At 38.3% G+C, this 17,325-nt stretch overlaps 1 protein-coding gene across 2 annotated transcripts in view; it reads left to right on the top strand.

Annotated features, from left to right (window-relative positions):
- Nucleotides 1–17,325, top strand: part of tbc1d12b (TBC1 domain family, member 12b) — a 90,330-nt gene that overhangs the window by 49,789 nt on the left and 23,216 nt on the right. Inside the window, exons 3-4 of one of the 2 annotated variants that reach the window (XM_072557768.1) lie at nt 6,574–6,630; nt 15,392–15,507. In XM_072557768.1, the coding sequence (XP_072413869.1) occupies nt 6,574–6,630; nt 15,392–15,507 (173 nt within the window). The remainder of the gene's footprint in view (nt 1–6,573; nt 6,631–15,391; nt 15,508–17,325) is intronic. The other variant, XM_072557769.1, reaches the window with a different exon arrangement.

Genomic DNA, 17,325 nt, shown 5'->3' with positions numbered 1-17,325 from the left:
TGCAGCCTCTCTGCCTCCTAAGTGCTACCTGTTCCCTTACCTATCTCCATATCGTCTGCGAGAATGTCTTCAGTTCTTTCTTCTAAATCGTTAATGTATGAAGTGAAAAACTGTAGTCCCTGTGCTGAGCCTTGCAGAGCGCCACTTGTCACTGGCTGCCATCCTGAGAGGGACCCTTTTATCACCACCCTCTGCTTTCATCCAGACAGTCCAGCTTCTTTCTGTTCTAGCACCTTGCCTCTGACATCATGGGCCCTTATCTTAATCAGTAGCCTCCGTGCGGCACTTTGTCAAATGCCTTCTTGAAGTCCAGGTAGATAACATCCGTTGCCTCTGCTTGGTCTAACCTGCTCATTACTTCCTCAAAGAATTCTAGCAGATTTGTCATGGTTTCATCTAGGGGAGGTCATCCATGTTGACTTTGCTCTATTTTACTGTACACCACCAAGTATTCAGAAATCTCATCCTTCACAATGGATTCCAGCATCTTACTCACGATTGAGGCTAGGCTAATTGGTCTGTAATTATCTGTCTTTTGCCTTTCCCTCTTTTTAGAGGGATGTCACGCTAGTGATTTTCTAGTCCTTTGGGTCCCTCCCTGATTGTAGCGATTCCTGAAAGATTCCCACTAAGTCCAGCTATCTCCCTTTTAGAATTCTAAAGTATAGTTCATCTGGTCCAGATGATTTATTCACCTTCAGGCCATTCAGTTCTTTTAGCACCTTCTCCTTGGTGATGGCCACCATAGTCAGCTCTGCCCACTCACTGTCTTGAATTTTTGGGATGTTATTCGTGTCGTCCACCACGAAGACTTGTGCGAAGTAATTATAGAGTTCCTCAGCCATTTCCTTGTTCTCATTACCATCTCTCCAGCATAATTTTCCAGTGGCCCTATGTTCACTTTTGCTTCTCTTTTGCCTTTTATACAACTAAAGTCTTACAGTCTTCCTTTATATTAATGGCTAGCTTAGCCTCATTAAATCTTCCCCTTCATTTCTTTTTTTAGTTGCCCTCTGGTCTTTAAGCTTCCCAATCCTCTGGTTTCCCACTGCCCTTCACCACATTGTGCTTGTGCTTTTTCTTTTGCTTTTATACTATCCCTGACTTCCCTAGTTGGTCATGGATGCCTCATTCTCTCTGTGCCATGCTGCTTTTTCGTCAGGATGAATCTCTGCTGTCACCCCTGAATTACTCCTGGAAACTCTTGCCATTGCTATTCCACTGTCTTTCCTGCTAGGCTCCTCTCCCAGTCAGTTCTACCCGGCTCCTCCCTAATGCCCCTGTTGTTGTCTTTATTTAGCTGTAATACCGTTACCTCTGATTCTATCTTCTCCCCCTCAAATTGCAGAGTAAATTCAATCATTGCAATCACTGCTTCCTAAGGATTCCATCACCCATAAGCTCCCTCATCAATTCTGCCGCCTTGTACAATACTAAATCCAGTATTGCCTGTTCCCTAGTGGGTTCCACCACAAGCTGCACCAAAATGGCATTCCACAAATTTCATTTCTTGCAATCCACTACCAACCTGATTTTCCCAGTTTGACTGCATATTGAAATCCATAATCACTGTAACTTTGCCTTTCCTACACATCTTTTCTGTCTCTTGGTGCATCTTGTGCCCCAGCTCTTGACTATGGTTTGGAGGCCAAACCATTGTCAAGATAACTCTAGCTATGTTATTTTCACCTTTTGCGGTTCCTCAATTCTACCCACTCAGATTCTATACCACCTGACCTTACTTTGTTTCTTTCTTTTTGATTTAATTTCATTTCTTGTAATAAGGCAACCCTTACCCCCTGCCCGTCTCGTATCTTTTTGACAGGATGTAAAACCTTGAATATTCAGCTTCCAATCCTGATCCCCCTTGCAGCTACATCTGTGATGCCCTCCACGTCGCACCTGCCAATTTTGATCTGCGCCACAAGCTCATTCAGATGTAACACCTTCATTCCTGTAATAACTGTCCCTCTTCTCATTGTTATTTGTTTGTTCATTGTGCTTGAAGTTTGATTGCTAACCCTTTCCATGCACTCTATCCTAATTTTATCTGTGCTGGAGATTTTAATAACTTCCCCTGAGTTCTGCACACTTATCATCTCCTATAATTTGGGTTTTCTAATTTTCCTATAGCTGGAACCATCCCCATCATTTACTTTAAAATCTGAGCTTTAAAGTCTGAGCTCCATGCCTGAAATTTTCAAGTTGACTGTATAATTAAACTTGAGAGAGATCTTGCGTGTGTAAATATTTTTGAAACTCCTTGGAGAAGAGAAGTTAAGAGGAAATTAAATGTTTTCAAGATCATGAGGGGTCTGGGGTAGATAGAGAAAATTCATATCAGCAGGAGGGTAAGGAATCATATTACTGATATTATAATGGACAAAATGTCAGTGACAATATGGTCAAGGTTTCATGGTGTGTGATAACAATGTTGTATGCATTGCATAAAAAGGTGCAGAGGTTGGGGGGGGAGGCAAATTCAGTTATGGCTTTCAGGAGAGAATTGGAAAACACCTGAAGAGGAACTATTTGCAGAGCTATGGGTTAGGATGTGGGAGTGGGTCTAGCTGAATTGTTCTGTACAGAGAATGGATCAATGGGATGAATGAACGTGTCTGACCTATAACACTCTGGTTGTGTCTTATTTAGCCTGGTAGGGGTGTGCTGTGAATAATAACATTTGAACTGTTTGTCTTCTGGCCCATTTGATGCATAGCTTCCCTATGTCCATTGAAAATACAGAATCACAAAGAGCAGCAGCTAAAAGTGTGTCATGACCACATACCAGGCATTTCAGACAGTTGTCTGCACTAAGAATTTGGATAAATTAATTTATATAATCCTTTTAAATTCAGTGTCGGTAGCTGTTTTATAAGTGATGCTTGCGTTCTTGAACAGCGCTTAGTGTTGCCTTTGTAATCACGTAACGGCCAACACACATTTTAAAAGCTCGCACTTTATAAACAGTGTCCCCAATTCATCAATCACGTTACAGTGAATTATTGTTAATGAAAAGCATGTTATGTCAGGAAGACCTCTCTTTCACATTAAAATAATAACATTTTATTATAAAGATGTGGAAATTCTATTTGACGAGAAGATAATGAGGTCAATAAGATAACTGAATTACTTTGACATTAAGATGATGTCTTTGGAAAACTGGAATAAATTAGAGTTGTATACTTGCATCAAAAAGCACAGATGAAACCAAGACCAAGCGGTTCCACCACTGCGTTGAGGGCACAGTTGAATTATCAGAAAAATAGTTGATAGGTCAGGATTGATTTCAAAATAAATCGTTACATGAATGAGCAGAGTAGGAGAGAGGATAATGTTCAATGAAATTAACTGAGCAAGAACCAGAGCACATGCTATCAAGTGACAAGCCAATTTGAGTAATTAACTGGTAATCAGTATAATTGTGATATTGTAATCTGTGTGCAATTGTGGGTAGAATCTGAAGATGTCTATTGCATTGAAAAGGTGCCTCTAATGTTAGCAGCATGACCACCAGTAAAATAGCCATACTTTTCACCAGCAACACATTTTCACCAGTAAAGTAGCCATACCACATTCAGCTCTGCGTTCATGTATGTGCACAACACTAAGCTAAAGCTTTGGTGTGACCATTTTAAATATGTCATGGCACCTTCCACATTTATGCATAATTCTGCATATCCTTTATCCTAATTTCCCAAGATTGTTCATTGGGCATCTAATACAATGTTACCTTTGTGTTTTTAAAAACAAGGCTTGGCGTTTGTAGAGATGGCTGAAGCAGACAAAGTACTGAAAGTTACGCTGGTTTGATTAGATATTGCTAACTTCAGGAGGGCACGCAGCGACCACTCTCTGCTGGACATCGGCTCCCCCATGGACATCATGAAGAGGACCAAATTTCTTGGTGTCTACTTGGCAGAGAATCGCACTTGGTCCTTCAACACCAGCTTCATAGCCAAGAAAGTCCAGCAGCATCTCTACTTTGTGAGGGTTGAGGAAAGCCCATCTCTCACCCCCATCCTCACCACATTCTACAGAGGGTTCATTGAGAGTATCCTGAGCAACTGCATCATTGCCTGGTTCGGGAATTGCTCCATCTTAGATTGTAAGACCCTACAACGGGTAGTAAGGGCAGCTGAGAAGATCATTGGGATCTCTCTTCCCTCTTTACACCACATGCTGCACCTGAAGGGCTAACAGCATTGTGGATAACCCCACACATCCCTCATTCAAACTCTTCTCCCTCCTGCCATCTAGCAGAAGATACCAGAGCATTGGATCTCCCACAGCCAGTCTGTGCAACAGATGTTTTCCCGCAAGCCATCATGCTCCTCAACAGTGTATGATCAAACTCTATTCCATCTGCAATTCTTTGAATGACATTTTGAATCGTTGCTAAAACAATGATTGATCAATGATCATTCATCATTATACTGTAATTTGTCCACCACTGTGCCTTTTGTCTTGTCTTATCGGGAATTACTGTGCTGTCTTGCGTGTTTTGGGCTTGTCTTATGGATTTCATGCTGCCCTGTGTATGACACTGTGTACTCATGTAATTTGTGTTGTTGGTGTAACACCTTGGTCTTGGAGGAATGCTGTCTTGTTTTTAGTGTATCAATTGTATATGGTAGAAATGACAAAGCTACTCTTGGTGAGTTGTGCTTGTTTCACCTTGCTGGACAAATTACAGAAATTGCTGGAAAAGCTCGGAGGGTCACTGGACCTGAAACATTAACTATTAGTTCTCTCCACAGATGCTGCCAGACCTGTTGAGCTTTTCCAGCAATTTCTGCTTTTGTTCCTGATTTACAGTATCCACAGTCCTTTTGGTTTTTAAATGATTTGTTGGACAGTGACTATGGTAGCAATTCAGAGTTGGTAATTTTCAGTGTTATTAGTAAAGCTTGTAATGATCATGTTGGCTATAAGCAGTTAGCAGTTTGAGATATGTCGCCTGGTTATGGATCATATCTCTCACCCCAGGTTTGACTTATACAGGCCAGTTTTCTTCGAATGCGATCATCAAGACGTACCTGGTGTTAGTGTGTATGCAAACAAACATACTTAACCATCTTAGCTATCAGCATAACACACAATAACAGACAACGTTCTTACTAGAAATTGTTTGACACGGTTTTACATTCATTGCTGTCATGGTTTCTTGCACATTGATGTATTTAATTTATTTCTAATATTTACATTAAGCTGAGAGAATGAATCTAAGAAAGAAAACAAAAGGAATTGCTTTAAAAATATTGCAAAAAGAATCACTTTAGAGCTCAGTAATTATCATAGAATCCCTACAGTGTGGAAGTAGGCCATTTTTCATAAAGCAAGTGTTCATTAATTTTGAACTGCTCACTTGTATTGACTTGTTACTTTTACGTAAAGTGCATGATTGCTGCCTTGATTGTCTGTTGGTCTGTATCTCACTTGATTTAGCAACTCATGAGTCAAGGTTTTGTTGGGAAGCACTGATTGTGTTCTCATGAAAAGCAAAATGTTCTCCCAGCCAATCCAAAAAAGTTGTCCTGTAACAGTGGCATTGTTAGCAAATCTCTACTCTCACTATCACTTTTTCTCTTGCATGCGTGTGCTTCCCCTCTTTTTATCCCCTCACTCCATGACAGTCTGGATTATTTGAGATTCTAATTTGAAAATCCAGTTTAGGTGAGCTGATGTTTATTTGCTTATGTCTATTCTCTGGACATGTAAAAAAAAATTACATTTCCAGAATTATAACTTATTCATAAAGTAGGAACCTTAAGTTTGATTTTCTCATTCTGTGATCGAGACAATAGTAGACTCCATTGGTAGCAAGGTAGAAGGCAATAAGTATATTTAAATAAGCAGGGTGTTGTTGTACCTAGTATCTATTATCAACCTCAATAGAATACGTTTGGGATGTGAAGGCCTGTGATTGACCTTCCTGCCCACTGCTGACCTGAAGCCCTAAGTGGCCAGTGAAGATCCTTTTCAAGGCCTCGTTCTAGCAACTGTGATTTAAGCCATCTACAAATGGGTGCCCTGGCATGATCTGGCAACAACCTTAGCTCACTACTTGGTACTGAGTGTAGGAGCTGATTGCAGAATGTCTATGCCTGTGGGCCTACATCCAGAGGAATGCCTGTTGATATTCTTGCATCTCTGATTGACAGAAGACCTTTCCTTCGAAGAGCAGTACAGGATCTCTTGCTGGCTCTCTAGGTGGCAGGTGAGATCCACGTTACAAAGACAAGATTCTAGCCCTTTTGGGCTTTCAGGAAAAGCTGTTTGAGTCTGTGTGCTTCAAAATTGTCATTTAGATTTGGCTGATTTGGGCTGTATCGGGTGGGGGTTAAAGTCATAAAAGAAACAACTGAAAGCAAAGTTGTAAAGGTATTTTAATTATGTATTTATGGCTGTATTGAGAATTCTTTTTATGGCTCAGTCTTTTTTGTACTGAGTCATCCTGTTGTAAAATTGCCTGATAATTCTTATGGATTTTAAAGAACGGTTGCAGCTTTTAAATTTTTGTCTACCTCTTTGTTGTCAATGACTAAAGTTGGACTCTGTTTCTTTCATCAGGACAGCTATGGTTGCAATCTTGCGTCAGTGTCTGCACCTAATTTGTTCAGTACAGGGGTATGAAATTACTACATTTCCTTCCAGTCAATTTTAAACTCCTGCATGACACTACTGTGGACCTGTGTTTGTCATTCACTTGCACATCTTTATTTGAGCATGATGAGCACAATTCATATTGCTGTACTGGCATTAGAATATTGAAACATCCATTTGAATGCAATAAAGGAATGCATTTGAACTCACTTGTCTTTAATCCCTAAAGTGCCATTTACTCCAATCATTTAAGCACTTCACATTCATAGCATAATACCAGACAAGGTATTCCAATGAAATTTTAATTTTTAAAAAAAAGTTTATTTTTCTTCAATGTTTTGAAAGAAATATTAACTCAGATGATTTTGTTCTGTTATCCATAACTATTGTGAACGGAATTGAAATCATCCAAACTTATTTACTGGCTTTATTTGGAGTACTGGTGCAAATGTGTTTAGGAATTTTTAAATTTAAATCTGTGCATTTAAGGTATTGCAATATCTGATGAGACCTTTTTTGATTCAGCAACAGCTCAAGTTTTGATTATCTGTGTTGTATGAAAATATCTTCATGCATGCATGATCAAAATTTAGTAATATTCTAGCAGGAATATTGTGTGGAATCACCTCCCCATTAGACAGTGTAAGGAGACTTCCATAGAATCATAAAAGAATCGCGATGCAGAAAGAGGCCATTCGGCCCAGCAATTTCGAGCTGACATTCTGAAGAGCGTTCCACCCAGACCCAGGCCCCTACCCTATCCCAGTAACCCCACATTTACCATGACTAATCTACCTGATCTGCACATCCCCTGATATTACGGCCAATTTAACATTGCTAATCCACCTAACCTGCACATGTTTGGACTGGAGGAGGAAACCAGAGGAAGCCTGTGCGGACCTGGAGAATGTACTAACTCCACACAGTCACCTGACAGTGGAATGGAACATATGTCCCTAGTGCTGAGAGGCAGCAGTGTTAACTGCTGAACCACAGTGCCACCTCTTAGATCATTAGTTTGCAACATTTGAACCCAGGTTTCAGAAATGGCAGCCCACTTTCTAACCCAGAGCTTTTTTTTATCTTGTATGATAGATGAAGATTTGAGATAGGGTAATGCAGTCAGGTTGACACTAACGTTAGTTCAGTTGGCTGGATGGCTGGTTTGTGATGCAGTGACTCCTGCACTGGCTGAGGTTACCATGAAGGACTCTTTTTCAACCTCGCCTGGAATGGTAACCCTTTGGTTAAACCACCACCAGTCATGCGTCCCTAATGAGAGAGCAGCTCTATGGTCGGTAGGACTTTGACTTTACCCTTGAGTGAAGTCCACTTGCACTTTGTAACCATGCTATTGTAAAGGGCTTGCATGTTTTCAGTTCTGATACTGTATCTGAAGTTTAACTTTAGATAAAGATTTTTTTAAACAAAAAACAGTGATAAAACTTTTCCTGCAATAATGTCAGATATCCAGTTGAAGAAATTTTATGACAGACCATTAAATGTAGCTAATGGCAGGTAAACAATTTCAATATTTATGACCTGCATCTTTTTTTTGTGTGGAATAAAAATAGGGAATGTTTGTGGCGTTTAATAACAAATCTTGTTTAATAATTGTGGTTCTTTGTTAGGGATTAATTATCTTTGGCTGCTCATCAACTTTGGTTTCAATTCTATTGAGTATTAATGTTTATAACCTGTAATTCGATGCCATAAAGTTTATTTTCTTTTGAATTGTTCCAAATTTGAATGTTGAAGCACAGTATTAAAAGTGTATTTTTAATATAGTTGGTATTTAAAGTTATTAGCTGACATTTAAAATAGTAAAAAGTGAGCATTGCAGATACTGGAGAGTCAGAGTCGTCAAGTGTGGTGCTGGAAAAGCACAGCAGGCCAGGCAGCATCCGAAGAGTAGGAGAGTTGACATTTCGGGCACAACGGGGCAAAGGGGGCTGAGAGAGAAATTGGGGTTAGGGAAGAGGGCTGAGAGAAATTGGGGTGATGGGTGGTGATAGATGGATGGGGAGAGTGGAACAGATAGGTGGAAAGAAAGATTGCCAGGTAGGACAGGTCAAGAGGGCAGTGCTGAGTTAGAGGGTTGAATCTGGGATGAGGTGGATAGAGGGGAGATTTTTGAAACTGGTAAAGTCAATGTTGATGCCTTGTAGGGTCCCGAGGCATTCTTCTTCCAGTTGGTGGGTGGCTTTGAATTGGTTGTGGAGGTGGCCCAGGGGTTGCATGCCCTTATGGGAGTGGGAGGGGGAGTCTGTTGGAAAGATACCTGGCATACAATAGTTTTAGGCGACCTCTGTTGAAGGTTACTGACCCAAGCAACACCTTTTCTGTTGTTCTACATTCCCTCCCCTGCCCTCTTTCCCCCTCTCCCTCCTCCCCTGGTGTGGAGGGTTGTTTTTCAGACTGCAGGCCAGTGACCAGTGGAGTGCCACAAGGATCGGAGCTGGGTCCACTACTTTTTGCCATTTACATAAATGATTTGGATGTGAGCATAAGAGATATAGTTAGTAAGTTTGCTGATAACACCACAATTGGAGGTGTAGTGGACAGCGGAGAAGGTTACCTCAGATTATAACCGGATCTTGATCGGGTGGGCCAGTAGGCTGAGAAGTAGCAAATGGATTTTAATTCAGATAAATGTGAGGGGTTGCATTTTGGGAAAGCAAATCTTAGCAGGACTTATGCACTTAATGGTAGGATTAGAGGGAGTGTTGCTGAACAAAGAGACCTTGGAATGCAGGTTCATAGCTCCTTGAAAGTGGAGTCACAGGTAGATAGGATAATAATGAAGGAGGTTGGTATGCTTTCCTTTATTGGTCAGAGTATTGATTACAGGGGTTGGGAGGTCCTGGAGTGGCTGTACAGGATATTGGTTAGACCACTGTTGGAATATTGTGTGCAATTCTGGTCTCCTTCCTATCGGAAGGATGTTGTGAAACTTGAAAAGGTTCGGAAAAGATTTACAAGGATGTTGCCAGGGTTGGAGGATTTGAGCTATAGGGAGAGGTTGACTAGGCTAGGGCTATTTTCCCTGGAGTGTCGGAGGCTGAGAGGTGACCTTATAGAGGTTTACAGAATCATGAGGGAAATGGATAGGATCAATAGACACAGTCTTTTCCCAGGAATGGGGAGTCCAGAACTAGAGGGCATAGGTTTAGGGTGGAGGGGGAAAGATATGAAAAAGACTGAAAGGGCAACTGTTTAATGCAGAGGGTGGTATATGTATGCGATGAGCTGCTAAAGGAAGTGGTGGAGGGTGGTACAAATGCAACACTTAAAAGGCAACTGGATGGGTATATGAGTAGGAAGGGTTTGGAGGGATATGGGCCAGGTGCTGGCCGGTGGGGCTAATTAGTTTGGGATATCTGGTCGGCATGGGCGAGTTGGAGCAAAGGGTCTGTTTCTGTGCTGTACATCTGTGACTAAATTTTATTACTCTAGCATTAAACTCATCTCTGTTCATGCCTTCATCTTGTCCCTAGCTTCCACTTCCTGTTCTCATGTCTTAACTTGGCTTTATAACATAAGTATTTCGACTGTTGCACTTCACTTCTAAGCAGATATTACAAAAGTTTCTCTTCCCAGGCTTAATGGCATGCCTTTCTAAAATATAATTACAATTTTCCTCAAAAAATTCTGACACGCCACTGCCCCCATCTAAAATCTCCTTTCCTCCCAAACCCTTGTCACCTTCCACCTTTCGTGCCATTCTCTTGTTTGAGCCTCTTCCACAAAGTTTTCGTCCATATCTTGAGCTATAACATGTTTATTTGCAATACCTTCTTCCATAGCATATCTTTCAATACCTTTCCTCTTTGTTTGCTTAGTTGACTACATTTGCTTGATACTATTCTTAGCTATTCCTACCCTTGCACCATTACGTCTGGAGCCAAGGATATCTTTATCTTTAGATCTGACAAAGCTTTTAGTTACCTTTCTTAATATCTCCTCTTTTGGCTCTGTCAATTTTTGACTAGTTACACTTTTTTTGTGTAGTGCTACAGAACATGGTTCTATATTAAAGTTTTCTAAAATGTATGTTGCATTCTGCCATCTTCAGACCAATTTTATAACTTTCATCATATAGCCATTATTCCTAAACTTCAGAGCCAAATAAAGTCTAATGTGACTATATCCTAGACATTAGGTTAAGCTTTGCTAAATGATGTACTGATTTCCTCTATAGGATGATAGTGTTATATAGCAAATTCCAATGGAGAATGGCGCACCATCTCAATGCTACTGAAATTATGCCATTATGTAAATAAGTGACCTTGATTTCATTCCTTTAGTGGTGATTTTGTGTGAAGTCAACTGCTTCAGATAGATAATAGATCACAAATGTTTGTTGAAATACTGTGGCAGCAGCTGTCCATTTGTTGTATTTAGTGGTTTCTCTTCCCTAAATGGACTTCTGACATTTAATGGCTTCAGATCAAGGACTACATTTTAAAGTGTAATTGTAAATGCTGTGGTGTTATAAATTGAATGGAAATGAATAATAAGCATCAGCTGTTTATTAACTGACTGACTGGCTCCATATATCTAATGTGACTAAAATATTGTGCCTTTGTTCAGAAGGCTATTTAAACTATCAAAATCAGGCTCTGTTTTTAATTGTATTTTAATTATTCACTGAGAATACCTATTGGCTTTTTTGATGTACATCAGAATGGAGAGCAAATGCTACTCTTACACTTTTTCAGTATCTTGACTTTGTTCCCTGAAGAGCTTACACTTAATTGTTTAACAATAATTTATAATCAATATCTAATGTATAATTTCTCTGTGCTTATTGTATAAAATAGCGCAACCAGTTTTGTATGCTTCAGTAGAAATGCACTTCGATGTTTCATAGAATAATTCAATTTTAAACTATAGTCGCCCTGGGGGAGGGGGGGGGGGAGTGGAGGGAGGGAGAACAGTTGCTCATGTGCACAGAGACATGAGTTCTGTCTTCTCGCTTGAACAGTAGTTGAATTATGTAGTCATTTTACAGGAAAAAAAAATACAGAATATTTTAAAGTATGTTCTCCAAATTAAACTTCCCAAATAAAATATTTGGAATTACAGTGGCAACTTTGGTAGAGATGAACATTCTTTGGCTCCCTTCATGTCACAAATTCAATGAAGTCTTAACAATAATTAACAGAACTGAAACAGCTCAGCCTCAAGTTCTAATATTCTCAAAAAATCTTAACAAAACATCAAACTCAAAGTACTATTTTTGTGAGCGCTGCATTAAAAACGCAGCCGCAAAGATATTTTAATACAATACTCTCATCTGGCTAAAGCATGACAACTGACCCCAATTTTTTTAAACAGGCATTGTAGAATTTTGAACAAATCAGGGGCTCAAGTCACTCGATTTGTTTTAAGGTTGCAAGTTTGATCAATTTGAAAAGGACATAATATTGTACAAATTAAGTGTAAAAACAATCTGCCCATTACATAGCCCACAAAACACACTGAATTGAGATCCTGATTCAAACAAGGCAAAACAGTTAGTTCACAGGATTTTCTGAACTAGTATTTTAACAAACCAAATTTTTAACATCAAACACTCTCAGCATGGCACAATTTACATTGGGTTGAAAAAGGAAAGTTTCAATCTATTAATACAACCTTAATTTCAATGTTTCTCGTTTTTGCATCCTCTCACTGAAAGAGAAAACCCTCACAGTGGACCACATGGCACTGCAATCCAAGCCACACTTTCCCCCAGAACAAAGTTCTGTAGAATGTTCTACCCCAGAAGACATGGGATGCTCAGGAACTGAATACATTCCTGTCAGAGATTTGAATGTTAACAAATCTGGGAAAAATGCCAAAGATGGAGTGGAGGTAGATCCTCATTAGTGTTTTAATTGACAAAGCAGGCTTGAGCAGCTGATTGATGTATTTCTCCCAATAATTGTATAACTTATTACAATGTAGTGTTACAAACGTGTGAAAATGATTTGGTTCTCTGTCATTAATCTTGCTTTTGAACAGAGGTGTTCTAACACTCAGAAACAATATTAATTTGTTAACATATACTATGCTTCATAAAGAAATGATTGGTGACAGTGGAATGGTAAATGGGTTCAAATTCAAATGAAGCATAAAAATCTTGTAACAGACGCTGCTACATCTCAACTAAACATGTCACATTTGAAACTCCTGTCACTGTTTGCAGTGATAGAAAGAGGCTTACAATTGTAGTCACCCTGAGAACAGCCCAATGTACTTGATTGACTGACTAATATCAAAACAGTATTTGGAAATATTAACTTTTAATCGTCCATGTCTGTTCTTTGTTCCCCTTAATGGTTATAAACTGATTTGGGGTTGTCTTAAATTGTTTTCTGACTACCTCTGTCATTTATCAATCTTTTCACAGATTTACCCAGTTTACTCTGGGAAGTTTTTCATTACATTGAGGTCAACCTTGTATAAATCTATAAAACTTTAGTAATTTCTCCCTTTCAATCAATATTTTGCTCTGGTCATATTTTGGTCTTTGTTAATAAAAGTTCAAATACCAATTGGTAATTAAATAAATCTCCCTCAGTATCCAATACTCGAGTGTGCCCTGTACCTTCTCTGATCTTTGTTGCAGAAAAGTATCCAGCCTAACTCCAGAAAATTAATATCTTTCTGACATAGACTAGTCTGATTTCCTTAATACATTTGAAAGTTAAAATCCTCATTAAACCCACAGTCTTTGCCACATGCTTATTTAATTTTAGCTTTTATGTGTTATGCCATTTCTCACCTGCTCGACCTGTACTCCATTCCCACTGCAGTCTTAGATGTTTTTAATTCTATTTCTTAATTGGACCTGTAAGGTTTGCAGCTACTTCAAAATTGATGGGCTAGAAATGACTAAGCAATCTAGATCTGTCCAGATTTGCAACACAAACCTAGAAACCCAACAATATTTTTCATCATTAAAAATATCAAATTCAGTATATTTTGCATTCATTTTCTGCATTCATTTTGAGGAAATACTAAACATAGAGTTAAGCTTTTACTTCATTCATGGTCCTTGTCACAGCTTGTATTGCACACTTGCTGTGCGAGTAGTCTGCATGGCAAGCAATGGCTCTAACTTCTCGGTTTATTGGATTCCATATGATACATATGGAATCCAATAAGCCTGCATGACTATTCAGATCACAGGAATTGCATAATGATTGTGGTTGGCCTGATGTAACAGGAATGTTTTTAAAATAAATGCAGAAATATAGCTTTCACTAATGTTTGAATATCCTTTTGTAAACCTTTCTTATTGAATGCCACTCATTTTAAAAAGTGGCAATAGAGTTAAAGCAGTTTATAAATGTCTACTCAATATATTTTGTTTTTATGAATCTGCAACATTCTGATCATCTCTTCTCCATGGGAAGAATGCTTGTTGTCATCGAATTAATGCTTGTATGTTTTTCCTCATTCCTCTGCTTGTATTTCCACTTTTTCCATTTTCCCTGTTGACATTTTTTGCTAAAACTATTTGGTAGTTAAATGTTATAAGAGATGTAAGCGACTATACAAAGTAACATCTTGCATTCAGTGTTTTATAGGTAATTTTCTCAAAAATGTGACTTCATGCACAAGTATTGGAAAATAAGTACTCAAATCTGTAAAAACTGTCCATAAATTTATGCGCATGTCAACAAACGTGCTCTTGATTTTTGAAAAGGTTTTTTTTTTAAAAAGTACTTGCCATTTCGTTTTAGGTTGGTGATATGAAATTGACAAGGTAACAGTGCTAAAAAGCACTTGATTTAAGGTTACTTAACTCTAACAAGATGGACAGTAGTCCATATTTGTAATATAACACAAACTTGACTATAAGCAACATATTTTACGAATCCTATTCAATGGATCGGATTATATTCTGTTTTTAAATTATCCCCCAAAAAAACAATAAGTTCCCTGCTTTTTTAAAAAAAAAATGTCTGAGCACCATTTTACTCAGTGTGATCTTGTAACCATCCAAAACACTGTTGTGCTATAGATAATCAGGGGAATGAAGCCCAACATTGGGATTTGGGAAGGCAATGGCCTAGTGGTATTATTATTGGACTGTTAATATAGAGGAGACCCAGGTAATGTTCTGGGGGCCTGGGATCAAGTCCAACCATGACAGATGGTGGAATTAAATGTCTAATAATGACCGTGCAATCATTGTCAATTGTCAGAAAAACCCATTAGATTCTCTCACGCCATTTAAGGAAGGAAACTGTTAAATTTACCTGGTCTGTTCACATGTGATTCCAGACCCACACCAAAGTAATTGACTCCCAAATGCTGGTGTAGCTAACGAGGTCCTCATCCTATGAGTGAATAAAGTAGGAACACTGTTGTGCTTAACTGGGAAAACAGTGCATGCCATAGTTATTGCAGAAAATTTGGGGGAGGGAAATGGAGTGCTGCTGGTGAGTTAGATAAGTGTATAATCTAAATGAGCATAGAGATTGTTGCTGTCCTACTTTAAATTGGATATTTTATACTTTACGATAAATCTGTATTAATGCATTTTAACAATTTGAAGGTTCTTATTTATCAATCAGTCCTGTTACTGAAAGAATGGTGTCTTTAAACAAAACTGCAGAAGTAATTAGTTCCTTTGACAATGATCAGAAATTACTGGTTAAACCTTTGGCCAATTTTCCAAGTCCTTTATGTTGTTATTTCCTTTGGCTTTAAGGGGAACCAAAATCTTTGATCAATTTAAATCAATTTAATTTGCAATGTGTTGATTTCTTCTTTCTGCTGAAAATAGGAATATGAAGCCCGAACTGGTCGAATAACCAAAACCTCACTCCAGCCTGTACGGCGACGTAATCTTGAGTTTGAGCCCCTGTCTACTACAGCCTTGATCCTAGAAGATCGACCAGCGTATGTAAAAATTTGTTATACAGTCTACACAGAATACTGGTACAAATCACTGCTTGTGTTTTATTCCTTGTTGTAATGCACTGTGTTAATGGTATGTATTTTAAAGACTTCTATCATCATTGTATTTATTTCTTCAATACTGCTTTTCTCAGTGTATCCACTATTGTAAATCCCAAACTCAACATTGCCAAGAAAAGTTGGCTGTTTTTGTGGCATTTAAGAAAGATTCTCTTATAGTTAAATTTAGAGAGACAAACTCCATTTTAACCAGTTGACTTGTGGAAAATATAATTTTAATTATATTTAGCCCTTTGGATTTTTTTTTACACCATGTACTCACCCTGACCACCACATAAACTGATTCACAGACTTGCTATGCTATGGCTAAGAACTTTCTGGAAAATTGCATAGATTTTTTTTTCCATATGTTCTCTCAACTTTGTGCACAGTGCTCAATCTGAAATGCCTACTACAATGAACATCAAACCTAATGAGCAATCTTTTCTGCAGATCATTTATATAAATCATCTAATGCATGATACCTTGGTAATTAGACCCAATTAATGTTGAAATATACTTCTGTTTTGGTTGCCTATATTTTAAAAACATAGATGGAACTAATTTGCATTTAATGTCTGTGCATTTTGATCAAGAATTGAACTAAAATAAACAATTATAACATTACTTAAAAAGCTAATTTAGCAGATTTACCAACAGTCTGCAAATGCTTTGACTTTATACGTTGAACCAGTTTATTACTAAAATGTTCTCCAACTATTTCTTGGGTTGCTCCTATAATGACTGAACTTTGAATTATGCACCATCTCTGGCATGTCAGGACATTTGGAAGTTATTCTCTAGCTACTGAATTTCATAGAGTATTAATATTTAGTTAATTCTGGCAGTTTGCCTTCTCCAAGAGACCTTTCCCATGAACTTGGGAATAGATGAGCCCTGGCCAGTAGCTTAAAATTATTGCTATAAACCTTTTTATATTTATGACAAATTGTTCCATTGTTTAATCAATGCAACTTTAAACATTTTTCCACTTACCCGCCCAAGGGATAGGAATTATCTAGTCTCTTACCTTCAGGCTTTTTGGTTTTATACTTGGTCTCCCTAGTCTTGCCTCTGCAATAAAAAAAGGTGCCCACTTGAGTTGTATTAACAATGGTTGCCAACATTTTTAAATGTGTTCATTTAGTAGTATTTCCTCCAAAGAAAAGCATTGAATGTTGTAAATTATCCCATTAATGTACAGCTATTTATAAACCATGAATTTACCTTCTCCTCCTTTGCACCTTCTCCAGTTCTTCATTATTTTGACAATAGGGTGTCCAAAATTGCACACTAAATGAGGCCCTAAGGACTCTTTGCAAGATTAGCTAAATGTTCAAACATATTTCATCAACAGCACCCATGTATTCACACAGGCAAATGTATCTCTTTTAATCTCATCACCAGTGATGCATAGATCATTTGGCTTCACCATTAGACATCCCTTGGTTTAGTCTTGTGCTTTGTTTTGAGATGAACTTATTCACATTTGTCATTTAAATACAAAAATTAATAAACCTACATAACTGGTCTAGATCTTATCTTTTTTGAAGTAATGTTACATGGTAGAGGGTTGCAAATATAATATGTTGTTTTAGAAAAGTTGTAGGTACAGTTATGCAGTGTATTGGTGAGACAGATGCTGTTTTTTTTCTCTTCCTTGGCTTTACATTCCTCCCACCACCATTGCTGAGAGGATTATTTGACATTGTAGTAGTGCGCAGACTTTCAATCTTTGAATGAAATTCACAACACAATAAT

This window comes from Chiloscyllium punctatum, chromosome 38, assembly GCF_047496795.1.
Source record: "Chiloscyllium punctatum isolate Juve2018m chromosome 38, sChiPun1.3, whole genome shotgun sequence".
In the NCBI taxonomy this organism is placed as follows: Eukaryota; Metazoa; Chordata; class Chondrichthyes; order Orectolobiformes; family Hemiscylliidae; genus Chiloscyllium; species Chiloscyllium punctatum.
The sequence above is the reverse complement of the archived record's forward strand: the minus strand, read 5'-3'. Positions and strand labels throughout refer to the sequence as shown.